Source organism: Palaemon carinicauda, chromosome 22, assembly GCF_036898095.1.
Source record: "Palaemon carinicauda isolate YSFRI2023 chromosome 22, ASM3689809v2, whole genome shotgun sequence".
NCBI lineage: Eukaryota > Metazoa > Arthropoda > Malacostraca > Decapoda > Palaemonidae > Palaemon > Palaemon carinicauda.
In genome coordinates, this window is record NC_090746.1 from 59,788,067 (window position 1) to 59,807,941 (window position 19,875).

At 47.2% G+C, this 19,875-nt stretch overlaps 1 protein-coding gene across 8 annotated transcripts in view; it reads right to left on the reverse strand.

Moving 5' to 3' along the window:
* The window catches only part of Wdr59 (WD repeat domain 59), a 312,153-nt gene that overhangs the window by 264,419 nt on the left and 27,859 nt on the right, over nt 1-19,875 (reverse strand). For all 8 annotated transcript variants that reach the window (XR_011039436.1, XM_068346284.1, XM_068346280.1 and 5 more), the window contains exons 2-4: nt 17,320-17,369; nt 16,468-16,606; nt 1,871-2,075 (exon numbers count right to left, since the gene is read on the reverse strand). Coding sequence is in view for 7 of the 8 variants with exons in the window: in XM_068346284.1 (XP_068202385.1) it covers nt 1,871-2,075; nt 16,468-16,606; nt 17,320-17,369 (394 nt within the window). In the remaining variant the exon portion in view is untranslated. The remainder of the gene's footprint in view (nt 1-1,870; nt 2,076-16,467; nt 16,607-17,319; nt 17,370-19,875) is intronic.

The following is a 19,875-nucleotide window of genomic DNA, read 5'->3' on the forward strand; positions in this document are numbered from 1 at the left end:
TGACGAGCAGGTGATCGTGGGCATTCAAGAGACCGTTGGCGCGCATTGCGCGCAGCAGGAACAGATGTGCGCTGGCGAGCTGGAGAGCTGAAGAGCGCTGGAGCACAGGCGGTCTCTGGAGATCAGGAGAGCGCTGGCACGCAGGTGAGCGCTGGCGAGCAGGAGATCTACAGCGAGACTCAGCAGGAGATCGCTGGCGCGTTGAATCAGCAGAAGACTGGTCCACAGCAGGAGAGCGCTTGCGCGCAGGTAAAACCTGGCACTTAAGGGAGTTACCCACATTGTGGGATAAGCCCTTTCGCCCCGAAGGGATCGGTGCCCGTTGGAAAACGGGGTGCGTTGGCGCCCACTGCGCATCTGCATCCAGGAACGGAGATGGAAGACTGGAAGGTCTGGCAGGCGTCGGATATCGCGAACGATCTGCTGATAGGTCTAGCGATGCAGATGCAACAGTCTGCTCTCGTCGAGGAGGATCTTCTGTGGGGGACGTCGAAGGCGAAGAACCAAAGAGGCGCCTCCTAACTCCCTTGTAAGGAGAAGGAAAGCCTCTACAGCGAAGAGGAGGACGAGCCTTACGGCGAAGACGACCTCGAGGCACAGCAACACCATCGTCGGTCCTCCGAAGAGGAGTCTCTGTCAGTGCACTCCCCCGAGGGGGAGAAACACCCGCAGGAGAGACCGTTGGACTCAGCGCCTCCCTCGAAGGATGTTCGGAGGGGGGAACTGAGCCTTCAGCAACATCCGCAACAGCAGCAGGGGTTTGACCCGACCCGTCGGAAGCCTCTGCCAAAACAACGTCGACAATAGACAGAGGATCTACCTCTGATATTACCAGCGACTGTTTGACAGCTGCACCCAACTGGATCAGGTCAAACAGAGCTTCCCTGGAGGGCGAGCCCTCAAGCCCCAAGGAAGCCCAAAGCTGTAAAAGATCATTGTTAGATACATGGTCATCAACAAAATCAATATCCTCTCCCGGAGGAGGAGGGGGAGCTGCCTTGCTATGGGAGGCAACGCCCTCTCCCGAACCCCGAGGTTGGGAAACAAAAGAATGGCCTACGCTACCAGTCGACGGCCTCTCATGAGAGACCGATTGAGTGGGAGCTTCGGAGGAGGTTCGGGCAACGGAAGAAGAGTCCTTGGAACCTTCCTTCTTCAAGGCGACCCTTGAAGGAGAAAGGTCACGCTTATACTTCTTCTTACGCCGCCGGGCAAACCTCTCCCACTGGGAGGTAGACCACTCCCTGCACTCACTACAGTTTTTATCCCTTTCACACCGTTGACCTCGGCAATACGGACATAAGGTGTGAGGGTCCGTCTCGACCGCCAACATGAACGTTCCACAAGGGCGGTCGGGGGAGTCCAGGGCACTTCCGCATGATAGGAAGGTAGAGGCCAACTTCAAGCACACAAGCTGTAAGAAAAAGCAAACAAATTAAGGCTGTCAAAAATGCGAGGGCGAGACAGACACGTCTGCTCATCGCCCGAACCAAAAGTGAAGTGAAGCAGTTCACCGGTGTGGGGGGGAGGGGTAGCTAGCAACCCTATCCCTCCCCTACCCCCCTGCTAACTAGCGCGGGGGTAGTTAACCCTCGTTAAAAATCTAATGGCTCGTCATTTCAGCTACGCCGAAAGTAATACCCCATGTAAATAGCGTGGTTTATATTTTGGTTACGGAACAACTAGAAAGTTGTAATGTATTTCATAGCTCAATTGTTGATGTGTAAACAAATGCATTACCAGTTTTTCTACTAGCAATAAAATTTCACTATGGTACTTAATCTTGATAAAAATATAGCATGAAATAAAATATATACTATGATACTTTTATCCATGAAAATATTAAAAACTATAATCGGAACAAACGTACCAATGGAAGTTAAAGACGTCACAGGTTTACGGGCTTCTCGTACATCCCATATATGAACAAAGGTATCAATTGAGCACGTTGCCAACACATGAGGATCAGTACGATGCCAATTTAGGTCTGTTACAGTTCTCGTGTGAGCACGTAAAACATGAAGGGTTTTTAAATGACCTTCATCCCACATGCAAACTTCAGCACGCTCACCAAACTGCCATGAAGATAAAGAACATTTATATGATGTAATAATATGAGAAATCAATGTAGAGTACAATATAGAAAAGGGCATTACATATTGTTAAAGCATTACACACATAAATAAGCTTCCAAAATAAATATACTGTAATGGCTCTAAATGAAAGAGACTACGACTAATAATACATTAAATGCAGAGGATATTTATATACCTAGAGTACCTAAATGCAAAGGATTGAAGTTACATCCTAAAATGTACCTCTGTACTATACTTTAATCATAATTAAATACTGTAATCATATCCCATTTAAACTGCAGTACTTTCATAGACTATAAAGCTTTGGCTCCTCTTCTGGTTCTTTTTAAGCTATATAAGTCTGTAATCATTTCAGGTAAAATGTACAGGATTCCAGTGAAATATTGAAAATAATTAAGGTTGTAATATGACAAATTTGGAAGTCCTGTACTGTACTGTAATACAAAAATGCTTTAATAGAGCATATGATATCCTATTAAACAAGAAAATGGAATAATGAGCATACAAACCTGCAGCTATTTATAGGGGTATTGCTTATACAAGCATAGCTAAAAGACGAGCCAAGATAATTTCAGTGAGGGATAACTGCGCCAACCGCTAGTTAGAGGGTGGGGGTGCCCAGGCTACCCCGCTCATTCACACCTTTCAGCTGGGTAAAGACTTTGCTTTCTGGCAGGACTTCTTGGGGGACAGGGTGGCAGGACAATTTATTATTATTATTATTATTACTAGCCAAGCTACAACCCTAGTTGGAAAAGCAAGATGCTATAAGCCCAAAGGGCTCCAACAGGGAAAAATAGCCCAGTGAGGAAAGGAAATAAGGCAATAAATAAAAGATGAGAATGAATTAACAATAAATCATTCTAAAAACAGTAACAACGTTAAAACAGATATGTCCTATAAAAACTATTATCAACGTCAAAAACAGATATGTCGTATATAAACTATAAAAAGACTCATGTCAGCCTAGTCAACATAAAAACATTTGCTCCAGGTTTGTATGCTAGGAAAAATACAATTTACTTCCAAATTTGTTGCTTGTTCCGGCGCAAAAACAAACCCTCCGCTATTTAAAGGGGTGACTCACTCTTAGGAGGGAGGAAGTCCTCACCAACTGGCCTTGGTCATGACCCGGGGTTCTCTCTAAAATCAAGTGCCAATATAAGGTAATGCACTGATAGCAGCCTGTAAAAGCTTGTGTGAGTGCAACTAGCAGTGTGGCTTGTCTTAAACGTAATAACTCGAGTATAAGACCTAAAGTTCTTAGGACTTAACCAATACCCTCCCTCAAAGACGTATTGGGGACGTAACAAAGGGAAATGAGTCTTACCTGCAGTGAGGTGAGGTCAGCTGTGCTGAAACTCATAGAACTGTTTTCCCCAGAGGGGGGAAGGTGAAAGAAAGAAAGGAGCCAGTCATTCTTACTCATTCACCACAGACTAACCCGGGTAACCTCAGCCCTCAAACCTCTGCTACTTGCCCATCAAGGAGCTTGAGGTGTTTAGACCACTCTTGCAGCCACCAAAGGACCAATGGAATAGGTCTCCATGTTCCTGTGGGTTACGTCTTGCAGGAAATGGGCAGTGAAGGTCGTTTAACACTTCAAAACGCCCGCTTGCGGTACCTGCGCCAGAGAGTAGTTTTTCTTGAATGCCAGAGACGATGGAATGCCCCTGACGTCATGAGCTCTGGGTTGTTTGGAAGGAAGGGGGTTTGGCTTGAGTGCACTTTCAATCACCTTTCGAATCCATGAGGAAATGGTATTTCTCATGATCCTCCTCTTGACCTTACCCATGCTAACGAAAACCGATTGCACATGGGGGAAGCTGCTGCCGTTCTTTTCAGGTAACACCTCAGACTCCTTATTGGACAAAGTACCAGTTGGTCTGGATCTTCGGTTACAGAACGAAGACTCTCTATCCAGAATGGGCCGAACCTAGGGTCCAGCACACCCAGATTTTGAGTTTTACCAATGAACTCATGGATGTAGCTGAGAATTACTTCTCCCCATCTCCTGGAGTGGGATATGTCAAAAGATACACCATGTAGTTCACTAACTCTCTTAGCCGAAGTCAAAGCGAGTAGGAACTGAAGGACCTGAACCACATTCCAACGAGGAGGTCTAGATTACGACTGGGGACAAGTTAGCTCATAACTACGTGTGAGTTAGGAAAGTTCCGAGGAGGAAATATCTACTCCTTTCAGTTTTAAGGCAAAACTCAAGGCCAAAACCAAGAGAAACATTTCTTCCTGAAGGTGTAGAAAGAACTCCACTATAATTGGAACAGAGGCATCGAGGGGAGAGATACCCCTTCCATGACACCAATCACGGAAAACTGACCACTCTAACAAGTAGACTGCCTCTGTGGATCTTCTGAGGTGTCAAGCCATTTTTTTCGCAACTCGTTGCGAAAAGCCTCTCTGCGCGAGGAGGTGCTGGACAGTCTTCAGGCGTGAAGCCAAAGCGAAGCTACGGCTCTGTCGTAAATGTTGGCATGAGGTAGTTTGAGCAGGTTGTGTCGTGGAGGAAGTTCCCTCAAGATCTCCGTAATGAGTAGTAGGTGGTCTGGGAACCATTCAGCTTGATGCCATAGTAGAGCTATTAGAGTCATATGTAGATTATTGCTTACTCAGACCTGGTTGAGTGCTTTTCTTATTAGGCAGAAGAACAGGGGAAACATGTAAGCGTCCAGGTTTACCCACCATCGTTGGAATGCATCTTGCCAAAGAGCTTGGGGATCCAGGACTGGGAAGCAGTATAATGGGAGCCTGAAGTTCAGGGCCGTTGCGAACAGATCCACAGTCGGGGAACCCGATAAAGTCACGACTTTGTTGGCTACTACAGGATTCAAAGACCACTCAGAGCCCACTATCCGAGTCATTCTGCTCAGATTGTCTGCCACCACATTCTGTTTGCTTGGAAGGAAGCAAGCCGATAGGGGAACCGAGTTGTCTTCTGCCCATCTGAGTATCTCTACTGCTAGATGGCACAGCTGCTGCAAAAAGGCACCGCCTTGATTGTTTAAGTAACTAACTACCGTGGTATTGTCACTCATGAATACCAAGGGGTGCCATGCCAGGATATGGTGGAACTGTTGCAGGGCAAGAAAGGCTGCCCTCATCTCGAAGAGATTCATGTGCTGGTACCTTTCTGATTCAGACCATTAGCAGGAGATATTGTAGTGCAGAATGTGGGATCCCAACCTTCATTTCATGTATCTGAAAAGGGCATCCACTCCGGGGGAGGAACGAAAAGATCAACCCCTTTGCAGAAGTTAAGGTCTGCCAGGCCCCATCTGTGGTCCAAAAGTTCCTCTTGCCCTAAGCGGACTAGACAACCCCCCAGGATTGGTGGACTGATTCCATTGGGATCTCAAGAATGCCACTAGAAGGATCTCATCCAGAGGCTACTGTTGGAAACTAATCAGACCAGAGAGGAGAGGTGACCGAGCAGGCGAAGCTATCTCTGTGCTGGGAGCTCTTCTCGCCTGAGGAAGGTCTGTGCTACCTCCCTCAGCCTCTGAATCCTTTCGTCTGATGGGAAACCTTCATGCCTAATGGCGTCTATTCACATGCCCAGGTATACCAGTTCTTGAGAGGGAAGCAGGTGAGACTTCGAGGTTTACCCCAATTCCCAGATCTTGGCAAAACCTTAGAAGTTGGTCTCGATTGCGAAAGATCACCTCCGAGTCTGCCAGAATCAGCCAGTCATCCAAGTACCTTATGAGACAGATGCCGAACTCCATGGGCCCAAGATGACACTAGGGCGAACACTATCGTGAAGACCTGAGGTGCTGTGGACAGACCGAAACAGCACCTTGAACTGGTAATGCTTCTGGTCTGCCATGAATCTTAGATACTTCCTGGAAAACGGATGGATTGGGATCTGGAAGTTGGTGTCCTTTAGATCTAGAGAGCACATGAAGTCCGGCGGTCTTATTGCTTGTCTGACCGTCGTGTCGGCCGTCTCCAAACCTGTTCAGAGCTGAGAGGTCGATGACTGGTCTTCAGCCTCCAGACACCCTTTTCACAAGAAAGAGTCAACTGTAGAAGCCTGAGGAGAGAGAGAGAGAGAGAGAGAGAGAGAGAGAGAGAGGAGAGAGAGAGAGAGAGAGAATTCCATGGTTCAGCTGTGAAGCCACCTCTGCCAGCGATCCCCCTAATGGTGGATGTATGGGAGGATTGCCCGTTCTAGTGGGATCAGTCTCGGCTGGATTCCCTATTCCCTTTGCCTCCATGAAAGGACTTTTTATCTAGAGAGGCCTGTTTACACACCTTATGACCGTGTTGTTTTGGGTCTCTAGCCCTTTTCATATGTGTCTTAGGAGCTGGTTTCCATTGTGGCTGAGAAGTGTAGAGCCTAGTGGTTAAGACCTTCTGAATGAGGTAGTCCTGGCTGGACTTCCTCCACTTCTCTGCCAACCCCTCGACATCCTCGGGAATAAAGAGAGAGCTCCCTTCAAAAGGAGCGTTCCTGAGTCTCACCACATTGGCCTGAGGGAGTTGTCTATGGAACCGTCCTATGACAGCATCCCTCCTCTTCAAGATGGTGTTAGCCCGTAGGTTCACCACCTGATTGGAGAGGAACTCATGGCCCGAGGCCAGTCCTGGGACTGGATCAGTTGTCATATAGAACCCAACTAGAAGTTGAGCCACGAAGTAGTCTGCATGGCATTACTCAGCAACTTTCTCCAGATTGAGTACTGTATCTCGGAGGCCGAGAACAAGAGAGGCAGTCCCCGTAAGCTTCTCGAAGGGGCCTTGTAGGGAGAGACTCCTCTGAAACTTATACAGGGGGGGGACTTGGAGGAGCTGCACTGGCCTTCAGGGGTCTCTGGGTGCCATAAAACTGGTCCAGGACCTTATCCTTACCCTTAAGAGGAGCTGGCAATGGATCAGGCAGTCCATTGATGGAGCAGATGCAGGCTGACACTTGCCACAAGGCCATGTTCCCACTCCTTCCTTTCATCCTCCATTGGCCTAGGGATAGCAGCAGCTGGCAAAGCCTCGTCCTTGTGTTGATTTTGTCCTTCCATCCGAGCTCTCACCCATAGGAGCCCAGAGTGGTCCAAGTCGTCGTCAGGTTAAGCCAGATATAGGTCAACTTCCGTGGACGTGCTCACTTCCCTCTGCCTATCAGGTAGATGTAGGGAAAGTCTGGCTGAGGAATTAGGGATTGTAAATAAATCCTTAAGCTCTCTGCGCTAATTCAGAAGTTCCTCCATAAGCGTAGGTCCTATGGACCTCAGCTGGTCTGCGGGACGGATGGGGATCCGCAGGAAGAGGAACCACGTCGCACTGGGCCGGACAGCGCGCCTCCTTAGGCACTATCTCAACCGAAAAGGGATGGAACAAGTCCCTATAGGCAATTGCCGTCCTCCTTAGGGGGTGGACGTACAGTGAACCCTCGCTACTTCGCGGTTCGACCATCGCGGATTCACCACTTCGCGGATTTTTTCCATAACCCATATATATACAGTAATACATATATATATATATATATATATATATATATATATATATATATATATATATGTATGCATGTATTTATGTATATATGTAGGTATGTATATGTGTATACATATAATAATATATACTATATATATATATATATATATATATATACACACACACACACATATATAAGTATATATATATATATATATATATATATATATAATTATATATATATATATATATATATATATATCTAAAGTAGGAAGATGTGATGTAGTTCTAAGGGAAAAGTATGGGAAATATGTCTGGGTAATAAGCAAAGCTCTACCTCCAGTTTGTTTCTACATTATGATCAGAGATAAATGTAAACAAAACATTGGTTGCCATTTTTTTATCGTGCTTTTTAGCATGTTTAGGAAATGCATGATATAAAATCACCTTTAATATTTGTGCCTGTTTTAGTTTAGGGTACTGTAGTACATGCATTAAGTGTTCTGTACATTAAAGGGTAGTTTGTTAACAGTACTACGTACAAGGGAAGGTTTTAAAAGTCTGAATATACATGTTGAATAAATAGGTAAATATGGTGTCACTACTTCGCGGATTTTCACCTATCGCGGCCGCGACTGGAACCTATCTACCGCGATAAACGAGGGTTCACTGTATTCTCTTCCTCTTCCCTTTCCGTTTGGCCTGTGGGATCTTGAACTGCAGAGGGCTACCCTGTAGTTCTGGAGCGTTCTCTTCCCACGACCTCTTGCGAGGAGAGATGGGATTTACCTTGCGAGGGGGAACTGGCAGGGCGGAACCCTCAGAAATCCTCCATGGTTAGACAGAGGAGAGACACTAGGAATGAGTGTCTACAAAAGGATTCCTAGGGGGTGCCTCTGACAGACTGGAAACGGGGGGTCACCCCCGTCACTGCTTGCGGCATCACCTTAAATAATGCTCGCAGCCATGGGGGGTCCCAGGCTCTTTATGTGCAGGCGGGGGGTCCTTAGGACGGCACGGATCCATGAGCTTTGAAACCTCTACAAACATCTTAACCCTCTTGCCAGTAGGGAACTTACCTGTAGGCAAAACAGGCACAGGCCTCCCTTTGGGGAGAGGGTCTGGGAGCTGTCAAGTGGGCGACACCTGTCTGATGGGAATCTCTCCTAGTGGGAGTTTTAACCTGAGGAGGGAAACTTTCTGCAGCCAAAAACGGAGAAGGAACATCCTACAGGGACAAAAAAAAACAACGGGGCGAGGCGAGACCAATTCACAAGAACCCTCTCTGCCATGTCACACGACATTACTCTGTCACAAGACCCTGCTACATCACGCGCAGCTGGTCTGCCACGCAACACAGCAAGGGACCGAGCTGAAGCAAGAGGATGAAACCCAGGGGGAGGAGCTACTATAGAGCGTGACTCCAGGTCGCGCATCCCATGGGGATCATAGTGACAAGATCCTGGAGGAACTGAATCACTGAATCCTGAAGGAGGATGCAAACCCTCTGGAAAAGTGCTGCGTGTACCCAAAGGCGCTCACCTGAGAGTGTCAGCTATACACAGTGTATTCACAAACCTTCTGTAATAAAGTGAAAAAACCTATCTATTTATATATATATATATATATATGTATATATAATGTATACAATATATATATACATATATATATATATATATATATACTGTATATATACACACACACACACACACATACACATACATACATACTGTACATATATATATATATATATATATATAGATAGATAGATAGATAGATAGATAGATAGATAGATAGATAGATAGATATATATATATATATATATACACACACATTATTATTACTATTATTATTACTAGCCAAGCTACAACCCTAGATGTTAAAGCAAGATGCTACCAGCCCAACAGGGAAAAATAGCCCAGTGAGGAAAGGAAACAAGGAAATAAATAAATGATGAGAACAAATTAACAATAAATCATTCTACAAACAGTAACACCATCAAAACAGATATGTAATATATAAACTATAAAAAGACTTATGTCAGCCTGTCCAACATAAAAACATTTGCGGCAACTTTGAACTTTTGAAGTTCAGTTGATTCAACTACCCGATTAGAAATATCATTCCACAGCTTAGTTACAGCTGGAATAATATATATATATATATATATATATATATATATATATATATATATATACAGTGATACCTCTGGATACGAAAGTTTCTGCTTACGAAAAATTCAGGATACAAAAAGCGATACAAAGATTTTTATGCCCCAGTATACAAAAAAATTTTCAGGATACGAAAAGCTTACGAGATCCCAACTCGTCGCCGAGAGTACAGAACCTTTTTTTTCAGGGTATCAACCCTTAATTTAGGTGTACAGGTAACAATACACCTCCACTGATCCAAATGCTTTACATACAGTACCGTAACTTTTATACAGTAGTAAAGAAAATGGACCGTTTTCTTAGGGCTTGGAGGCTATAACTACATTATTGAATAATCTCATGGTGGTTTCTGGAATGGATTAGGCTGTTTTTAACGGTTGGGTTAATTATTGAATGATAGAAATGGCTGCAATGCATGTTTATTGCTACAGTTTAGCGTGTTTATGAAAGAAAAGGTGACTTTTTGTAAGGCTTGGAACGGATTAGGCTATTTACATGTAAAACGCGACTCAGGATATGAAAAAATCAGGATACGAAACCGTATCCTGAACGGATTACTTTCGTATCCTGAACGGATTACTTTCGTATCCTGAGGCATCACTGTATATATATATATATATATATATACTGTATATATACACACAACATTATTACTATTATTATTACTAGCCAAGCTACAACCCTAGTTGTTAAAGCAAGATGCTACCAGCCCAAAGACTACAACAGGGAAAAATAGCCCAGTGAGGAAAGGAAACAAGGAAATAAATAAATGATGAGAACAAATTAACAATAAATCATTCTACAAACAGTAACAACGTCAAAACAGATATGTCATATATAAACTATAAAAAGACTTATGTCAGCCTGTCCAACATAAAAAAAAATACAAATTACTTAAAATTTGTGATTTGTTCCAACATGGAGTACTTACCTCGAACTACTTTCTTAGGAGACATACTTTAGGAGGTGGGAGTGTCCTTCAGGACCTAGAGACCGTGACGAGTATAGAAGAGGAACCTAGATAGGAGACTAGGTTCTGCTGACCCCAAGGAAAACACGAGAAAATAGGGAAAACCACGCAAAAACCCATCTTAGTGTCTAAGTAACTCACCTCTGCAAGAAATCCTAGGAGACATGTCCTTCCCATGGCAGTTTCAGGGGGCTACTGGAGTCATTTCTGGTAAGGGAATAGGGGAAGGAAGAACAAGGGGGTTAAGGAAGGAACCTGTGTCTCTTGGACTTACTACCCGCGATTATCACTGGGGCTACACCTTTAAACCGTTTGGAGCACGGAAATGACGGGACCGAGCGAGAACCCGTCCAGGGACTTCCTCGAGTAGTCCTTCAAGTAGTGAGCTGTAAAGGTCGACTGGCTAGACCAAGTACCTGCCCTCAGGATTTGGCCCACTGCCCTGTTTTTCTCAAACGCCAATGAAGTACTTAGACCCCTAATGTCGTGGGGTCTGGGCTTTCCTGGAAGGGGGACCCCTGCACTACTATAGGCCCTGACGATCACTTGCCGTAGCCAGAAGGAGATTGTATTCTTGGAGACTGTCTTCTTCACAAGTCCCGAGGAGACGAACAGACTCTTGATCTCGGGTCGAAGCCTAGCTGTCCTCTCTAAATACTTCCGTACTGCCCTGATAGGGCACAGCCACAAGTCCCGAAGGATGGTACGAACCTGAAGGTAGCTTCACGCCAACCCTTCGAGTGTGACACCACGTACGACAGCCCGTGAATCTCCCCTACCCGTTTTGCTGATGCCAGAGCTAACAGAAAAACTGTCTTGAGGGTGAGCTCCTTGTCCAAAATGTCCTTTAGGGGTTCGAAGGGAGGTTCTGACAGCATCTTCAGGACTCTGGCCACGTCCCAATGGGGCACCCTAACGGCTTGAGGGGGGCATGATTGTTCGAAGCCCCTGATGAGCATCAAGATATGTCTGGAAGCACCCAGGTCAATGCCCTTTAGGAGGAAGACTTGACCCAGGGCAGCCCGGACTCCTTTGATAGCTGGGATGGACATGTTTACCTCGTCCCTGAGATAGACTAGGAAGTCCGCTATCTCTGGAATGGAGGCCCTCAATGGTTTGATGTTCCTCAAGACGCACCACTTAGTGAAGGTGGCCCATTTCGCCTGGTATACTGCGGCTGATGAACGCCAGATACCCTGAAATCCTTGCTGCCGCTCTCGACGAATATCCTTCCTTCCTCAGAAGACGCTCGATGAAGGCAGAGGGACAGAGGGTTTTCGTGGAACCTTTGAAAGTGGGGCTGCCGGAGAAAGTCTGGTCTGTCCGGAAGGGGCCAAGGTGGAAGGCGCGCCAGTTCCTTTAGATCTGCGAACCACTCTCTCTCCGGCCACCAGGGCGCTACCAAAGTCATCCAAAGGTTGTCCGCTCGCCTCACTCTGTTGAGGACTTGCCTGAGCATCCCGCAGGGAGGGAGGGCGTAAACGTCGAGGTTGTCCCAAGGGTGCTGGAAGGCGTCCTCGAACGCCGCTTGTGGATCTGGCACAGGAGAACAAAACACGGGGAGCTGTGCGTTCAGTCTCCTTGCAAAGAGGTCTAACACTGGCGAGCCCCTTTTCTGAATAAGGGTCTTGGCCACTTCCGGGTGCAAGGACCACTCGGATCCTACCACTTGACCCATTCTGCTGAGGCCGTCGGCCAGGACGTTTCTCTTCCCTGGAATGAACCTTGCTGAGATCTTGATCTGTTCCCCTTCGGCCCATTCCAGCAGTTCCATCGTGAGGTCGCGCAACTCCTTCGATTTTAGTCCTCCTTGTTTCTTTATGTAGGCCACCACCGTGGCGTTGTCGCACATCAATGCCACGGTGTTTCCCCGGAGCTGATGGACGAACTCTAGACACGCTCTTCGCACTGCCATCATCTCTAGCACGTTTATGTGCCGGTTTTTCTCTTCGTCCGTCCAACTTCCCCTTGCTGTCTTGTCGAGGAAATGGGCACCCCACCCCTCCTTGGATGCGTACGTGAACAGGAGCATCTCCGGAGGGTTAGCTGCGAAGGGCATTCCTTTGAGGGTGTTCGATCTGGCGAGCCACCACTCTAGGACTTCCTTCGTCTCCGGGAACACCGGGACCACCTTGTGGGGGGAGTCTCTCTGGTTCCAGGTCTCCTTCAGGTTCCATTGTACTCCCCTGAGTTTGAGCCTCCCCTGGGGGACTAGCTTCTCTAACGACACGAGGTGGCCTATCAGTCTTTGACAGTCCTTGGCTCTCCTGGGCTGGTCCGAAAGGAAGGGCCGGAGGATCTGGTCCAAGTTGTCCAGTCTCTCCGCGAAAGGGAAAGCTCTCGCCAACCGGGAGTCCGGGACCATTCCGAGGTAGTTCATCCTGGTGGAGGGTATCAGTTGGGACTTCTCCAGGTTGATGATGATACCCAGGACGTTGCAGTACTTCCCCTGAGGCTGAAAGCAACAACCAAACTTCCAGGTACCGAATCAGGCGGATTCCCTGTTCGTGTGCCCAGGCTGAGACTGTTGTGAAGACCCTCGTGAAGACCTGAGGGGCTGTGAACAGACCGAAGCAGAGGGTCTTGAACTGCAACGCTTGGGTACCCCATTTAACCCTTAGGTACTTCCTGCTGGAGGGGTGAACAGGGATTTGGAAGTATGCGTCCTTGAGGTCTATGGACATCATGAAGTCCCCCTCCCTCAAGGCTGCTAGGACCGACTTCGGAGTGTCCATCTTGAAGTCGGTCTTGCACATGAACCTGTTGAGGGCTGAGAGGTCTGACTGGTTTCCAGCCCCCTGTCGCTTTCTCCACCAGGAAGAGTCTGCTGTAGAACCCTGGACCCGGGTTCTTGACGGGTTCTATCGCCCCTTTCGCCAACATCGCAGAGACCTCTTCTTGTAGGGCCGTCCTTCTCAAGGGGTCTTTGGGTGCCAACCACTCTGCCTGCTGATCTGGAATCAGCAGGCAACCTGTACCCTTCTTTCAGGACTGCTACGGTCCTCGGATCTGCTCCGTAGTCTCGCCATGCTTGCCAAGAACGATTGAGGCATCCCCCCCCCACCTGAGGCTTCGGCAGGAGTAGGGGGCCTCTCTCCCTACCTTCTTCGAGAGGCGCGGCCTGAACGACCTCTCCTGGCGGCCGCATAAGAAGGCCTGAAGTTTGACTGTGCAGCCGGTGTTCCTCTACGGATGGGGGCTGCGAAGGCTGAGGCCAGGCCATAGTAGGGGCGTCTCTCCTGGGCTGGCTAGGTGAGGCGCGAGGAGGGAGGGAGACGTCGAAGGGTGCCCTTCTATGGGCAGGTCTTCTTGCTGGAGGGGGTCTGAGTTCTCCCGTATCCTTTAGCTTCCTGACCCTCTCTACTGTCTCCTCCACTTCAGGGGGAAGACCGAGTGGTCCCACAGGGGTAGGCTCCTCAGGGACCTCGTTTCTCTGTCCGGGAGCCTCCTGACGAGTTTGTTGAGCACAGTGTCCCTTTTCCGCAGTATCCAATTGGCGGCTTGCGCGATGGACTGGTACAAGAGGAACTTTAGGGCCTTACCTCCCGAGCTAATCAGCTTCTCCAGCAAGGCCTGGTTCTCCAGGACTGCGAGATCGTACGAGGACTGGAAGCCTACCAGCGTGGATGCCCACCAATCTAGCCACGAGGATACATGCACCAGGTCCTAGGCTATCTCCTCCATCATGGCAGTTTCCGAAGGGGAGAAACAAACCGGGGCGGTGGTAGCCCTCTCTTCAGCTGCTCCTTGCTCCAGGATGGCGACTGCTGGCTCCACAGTACAGGGACCCGCGCTGTGCCCTTCGGGAAGGTAAAAACGGCTCTGGGACTTTAGGCCTTGGAGAACTTTGGAGGAGCTCTGGTTCTTGGAAGCTTCCGCGTGGTTGGCCACGATCTTGTCAACGTGAGCCATACCCAGCCTAACATCCCTAGCCAAAGGAAGGGCTAGTGAGGGTCTCTGCTGCACAGGAGCATCTACCAGCCTGCTGAGGCTCGAGAACCAGACTTCGTCCGAGGAGGGCTCGGGTTCGTCCAGCCTGTGGTGACGCCTAATGAGGCCTATCACTCACCTGTAGGCCGAAACTTCTGCTGCCGAACCTTCCACGCCGTCCTCTACATTCTCCGTAGGACGCTCTACTGCTTGTGACGGAGGGCACCGTACAGGTAGGAGGAATCTTCTTGGAGTGGTCAGGTTTCGGCGGCTCAGGGCGTAGAACGGGCATCGCCGCTGGGACGGAGGTCTGCGTCCTGGACTTATCCCTGCTTATGGAGGTCCAGGGACCTCCGGCTTGCTCGTCTAAGGGAGTTGCCTCTCTCGTTCCGGTCGACTCATTGTTGATTTGGAGGTTGGGACGCGGCTGCCAGACCGAAGGGGCGACTCTCTCCGCTGGGCGGATGGAGTCGGAACCTTAGCGGGCTTATGCCTGTCTCCGTCGATCGTATCTGCTGCTGGGGACATATCCCACTGGTGAGCGAGCCCTTGGGAGCCAACCCGAGGTGCCCGGAACTGCTGACATTTTCAGAAGTTGGCTTCGTGGAATGACGACCCATTCTTCACCCGGGGAGCCACTTCTCCGTCTTCCGAGGAGCATGAGTAGGCCTCGACCGAGGAGCCCGAAGACTTGTAGGCTCTCACTGATGGCTCCGAGTCACGCCGCATTGCTGGTGGGTCCACGCGTCGCTCGGTCGGCGACGAAGGCTCCAGGAAGACGGACGGGAACATAGTTGAAGGCGCTGGAGGGGAGCGGGGGAGCTCCTTGTTGGGGAACCAGGTGTCGAACCCCTCTTCCATCCTCAAAGGTGACCTGAAGGGAGTCTTCGGCGGCGCCCACGCAAGAGAGTCTGACGGCAGCGAGTCTTCCTTCTCGGCGACACCCTCGGCTGCGGAAGCACCTGAAAGACATGTCCACGAGGCGGGAGAAGAGGCTGCAACATTTTTCCCCCACATAGAATCATCCGACACGGGCCCTGCCTGCACCAGGGTTCCGTCCCTCGAACACACTCCCGTCCCTCCCTCAGGACCCTCACTTGCCTGGAACGACGACAAAACCCCACTATCTCGTAATTCAGACTCCTGGGGAAGAGCCACAGGCCTCTTCCCCCCAACTGACTTACCTCGTCCCCTACTCTGGGTAGGGGAAGACGGCAGCGAGGCCCTGTCCGAAGATACGACCGGCGAAGCAAGAGGCGAAGAGACGCTCGGTTTCCTAGGCGATCTCTTAGACGACTTCTTTTTCTTAGTGCCGTAGCGCACCCACTGCACCTCGTTCCAGGACTCGCACTCCGGACACGTGGCTGTAGGGGAACACACACTGCCCCTACACGAAGAACACAAGGAGTGCGGGTCAACTTCAGGCTTAGAGAGGAAGGCTCCACACGATTTTCCGGCCATAGGCCAGGACAACGACGGGGATGCTCCATTAAGCACTAGTAAGGCACCGCGAGACACAGGAACACAGAGGGAAAAGGATAAGGGAGAGCACAAAGGGACCGCGTGAGACACAAAGGGTCGCACTGGGCAAGGAGAGCGTCGTGATGTTACTGCGACGTGACCAGAGAACTTACTGGGGATCGAGACCTGAGCAAGCATGCTCTCTGACCCGGGGTCGCCTCAGGGCGCATATCACTCCGCCAAAGGTTACCCCGCATAGAAAACGGGAGTAGGGTAAACTTTGGTCAGTTGGGAGGAGATCCCAGATACTCCTAAGAAAGTAGTTCGAGGTAAGTACTCCGTGTTGGAACAAACACTATTTACACTTAACTAATGTAGGAAATTCACCTACCGCTATCACAAAAGTGTTGCGTTCTGCTTGGGAAGGGTGCCATTCACATGCTATTACATCATATTTCTGTTGAGTTCTACTAACTCTCTTGATGATCTCTGTAGGCCTCTCTAAAGATATAAGTGCTAGATAACGTCGTCTGTAATTAAAAATGCAAAAAATTAAATTGTGTAACAATTAACATTTCTCCATTCAAACTTGTCAATAAGACTCATTTGCTGACAAAATGGCCAAAGAAATATTCAATATTTTGTTTTATAAACAAAACCTGCATGAATAAATCAGAGACTATCTGCACACATCAAAACATCTTGACCCATCAATTGAGCAGTGGAACATACTTCCCCCAGCTTTGTAAAGATTAAAAAGTAAATGAGATATAATAAACTGAGAAGTGGTCACTTCCTCCATATAAAAAGGCTCCACAGGTATTCTCATGAAGTACGGTATATCAAGTACAATAATAGAGCGTCCTGAGATTACATTAAAAATTTCATTCTTTAAAGATATTTCTAAAATTGTAACAGATCAAAAACTCATTTAAGTGAGATGTAGATAAGCTTAACTCTGGAAGGCTGCATCTCTTATGAATGAATGAAAAATGAACAAGGATGATGGCCCAATGTGGTAAAATTCATTAATTACTAAACCATCACTATCAAAAAAAGGACAAAATATCTATCTACAGGTACTACAAAAAGTTCTATATGAAAATACACTATAGAACGTAACAAAATGTTAATGTAAGAAAGCATAAATTGCATATACAGGTAGCATTAAAAAAAATAAATTAAAAATTAATCACAACACATCTACATTAAATACAATGAATACTTGCTTTCCAAAACTTACCCAGCCAGAATAGTGTATTCTCCGTTACAGTCCAGAGCCATGGCACTAGCCTGTAAATATAAAAAATATTTTTCTTAAACCATACTTTAATTCCATCACTGCAATTCACACATTTTAGGAAAAGCTTCTAACATTTAATTTAATGTACCACACAAAACTTGTACATCTCTAATAATAATTTTTGTTTCACAGACACTAGCTTTGATCAACTACTCTTGCCAAATTAATGAAAGCTCCCAGGGGGATATCAAGATGTTTCTTGTAATTCTTCAGTCTCTACAAGGGTGAGAAAGAGGTTTAGTGGCTGAATTGTTTTTAAACAAAAAAACATTGAAAATCAGTAAGCTCTTCAAAGAAGCAAAACCTTCAAGTAGAATCATAAGAGAGTAATATTATCCTTAAATCTATCAATCTTGAGGAGAGAATTCCATATGAAGATGCACCTCAAGTTTCACGGAACCTTTCAAGTACTTTATGAAGGATTATGTCACTCTTCTGTTATTTAAAGTAATAAGCAAAAGGTGATAAATTTGGAAGTACTTTGTATTTTTCCTAACGATACAAACCTTTAGCTATTTATACAGGGGTATAAATTTCGGCGGAGCTGAAAGGACGGGCCATTAGAATTTGGCGAGGGTTAACTACTCATCCAGCTAGTTAGTGGGGGGAGTGGGTAGCCAGCTACCCTTCTCACTCACCCTCCTATGACTGTGCTTCACTTTGCTTGGAGGTAGGACTTTGATGGGGGACAGCGTTGGCGGACAAGTATGTATAAATAGTTAAAGGTTTGTATCGTTATAAAAAATACAAATTACTTTTAAATTTGTCATTCGTTCCATAACTGGAATACAAACAAATGCTATTTATAGGGGTGACTGACCCATTAGGAGGGCAGATGTCCCTGCCAATCTGGCTTTTGACCTTACCCGGGGTTCTCCGTAATGTGCAAGTTAGTGCACAAATAAGAAGACCCTAACATCTCGCTGAACCTTGCTAAGCATGGTCTGCGGCTTACACAAGCTGTGTGTTGAGTTACTAGCAATGCAACTGTCAAGGTATAAGTTATTCCAAGTATTCTAGAATATAACCGAGTTGACCAAGACATTCCCAATACCACCTTACCAGGGTATGGGGATGCAACAGTACTGTATTGGAACAATACTAGGTTACACAAGGGAGCAAAGGTTTACCTGCAGAGGTTTCAGGTCAGCTTGTGCAGAGGACCAGGATGCTGATTTCCCCAAGAAAGGGCAGGATGAAGAAAGGAAAAGAGCCAGACATTCCATTTAATTCATTCAGACTAAAACCAGGTAACCAATGTCCTCGACCGTCTACTACTTGTCCAATAAGGAGCTTGAGGTACTATACCAGCTGTTGTGCAACTACCACAGGTTCGATAGAAAATATATATAGGTTCCTGTGGGTCACAATTGCAGGTAGTGGGCGGTGAAAGTTGTCTGACATTTCCACACACCCTCTTGCAACACCTGCGTCACAGAGTAGTTTCTTTTGAAGGCCAGGGACATAGCTATGCCCGACATCATGAACTCTGGGTTGACATGTTGGAGAGAAATCAGGATTCAGAGCATGGACAATAATCTTGGAAATCCATGCAGAGATGGTGTTTTTTGTAATCCTCCACTTGTTTCTGCCCATGCTGATGAAGAGTGAGGGCACTCTGGGCAGAGCTACTGCTGTTTTCTTGAGGAAGCGCCTAAAACATCTTACTGGGCATAGTAAATGATGATCTGGGTCATCAGTTACAGTGAGGAGACTTGTTATCCGGAAGAAGTCAAATCTAGTATCTGAAACCCCCCGATTCTGAGTCTTGGCAACAAACTCAAGGACGAAGCTGAAGTTTAACTCTCTCCATCCCCTTGAATAGGCAACTTCATATGAGAGACCATGAAGTTTGATAACTTATTTGGTCGAAACCAAGGCAAGAAGAACACCGTCTTCCAAGTTGGGTGGCGATCTGTTGCCTGGTGTAATGGTTTGTAGGGAAGGCCCTTTAAGGACCGAAGAGCTCGAACCTCATTCCAAGGGGATCTCACTTCAGACTGAGGACAGGTAAGTTCATAACTACATATGAGGGAAAGTTCTAATGATGAGGAAATGTCCTTTCCTTTTGGTTTAAAGGCGAGACTTAAGGCTGAACGATAGCCTTTAATCGCTGAAACAGAAAAGCGCATTTCTTCCCAGAAATACAGGAGGAACTCCACTATTGCTGGAATAGTGGCATCGAGCGGAGAGATACACCCTCCATGACACCAACCACAGAAGACGTTCCACTTCGCCTGGTAGACTAAAGCTGACTATTTTTGCAGATATCCAGACATACTCTTTGCAACTTGATGCAAAAATTCTCTCTTGAGTGAGGAGATGCTGGATAGTCTCCAGGTGTGAAGACTTAGCGAAGCTACTCTCTGGTGTAAAATGTTGGCATATATTTGTCTGAGTAGATCATATCGTGGCGGAAGTTTTCTCGGAGGCTCTGACAGGAGCTGCAGAAGATCCGGGAACCCTTCTGCGTGATGCCACATCGGAGCTATGAGG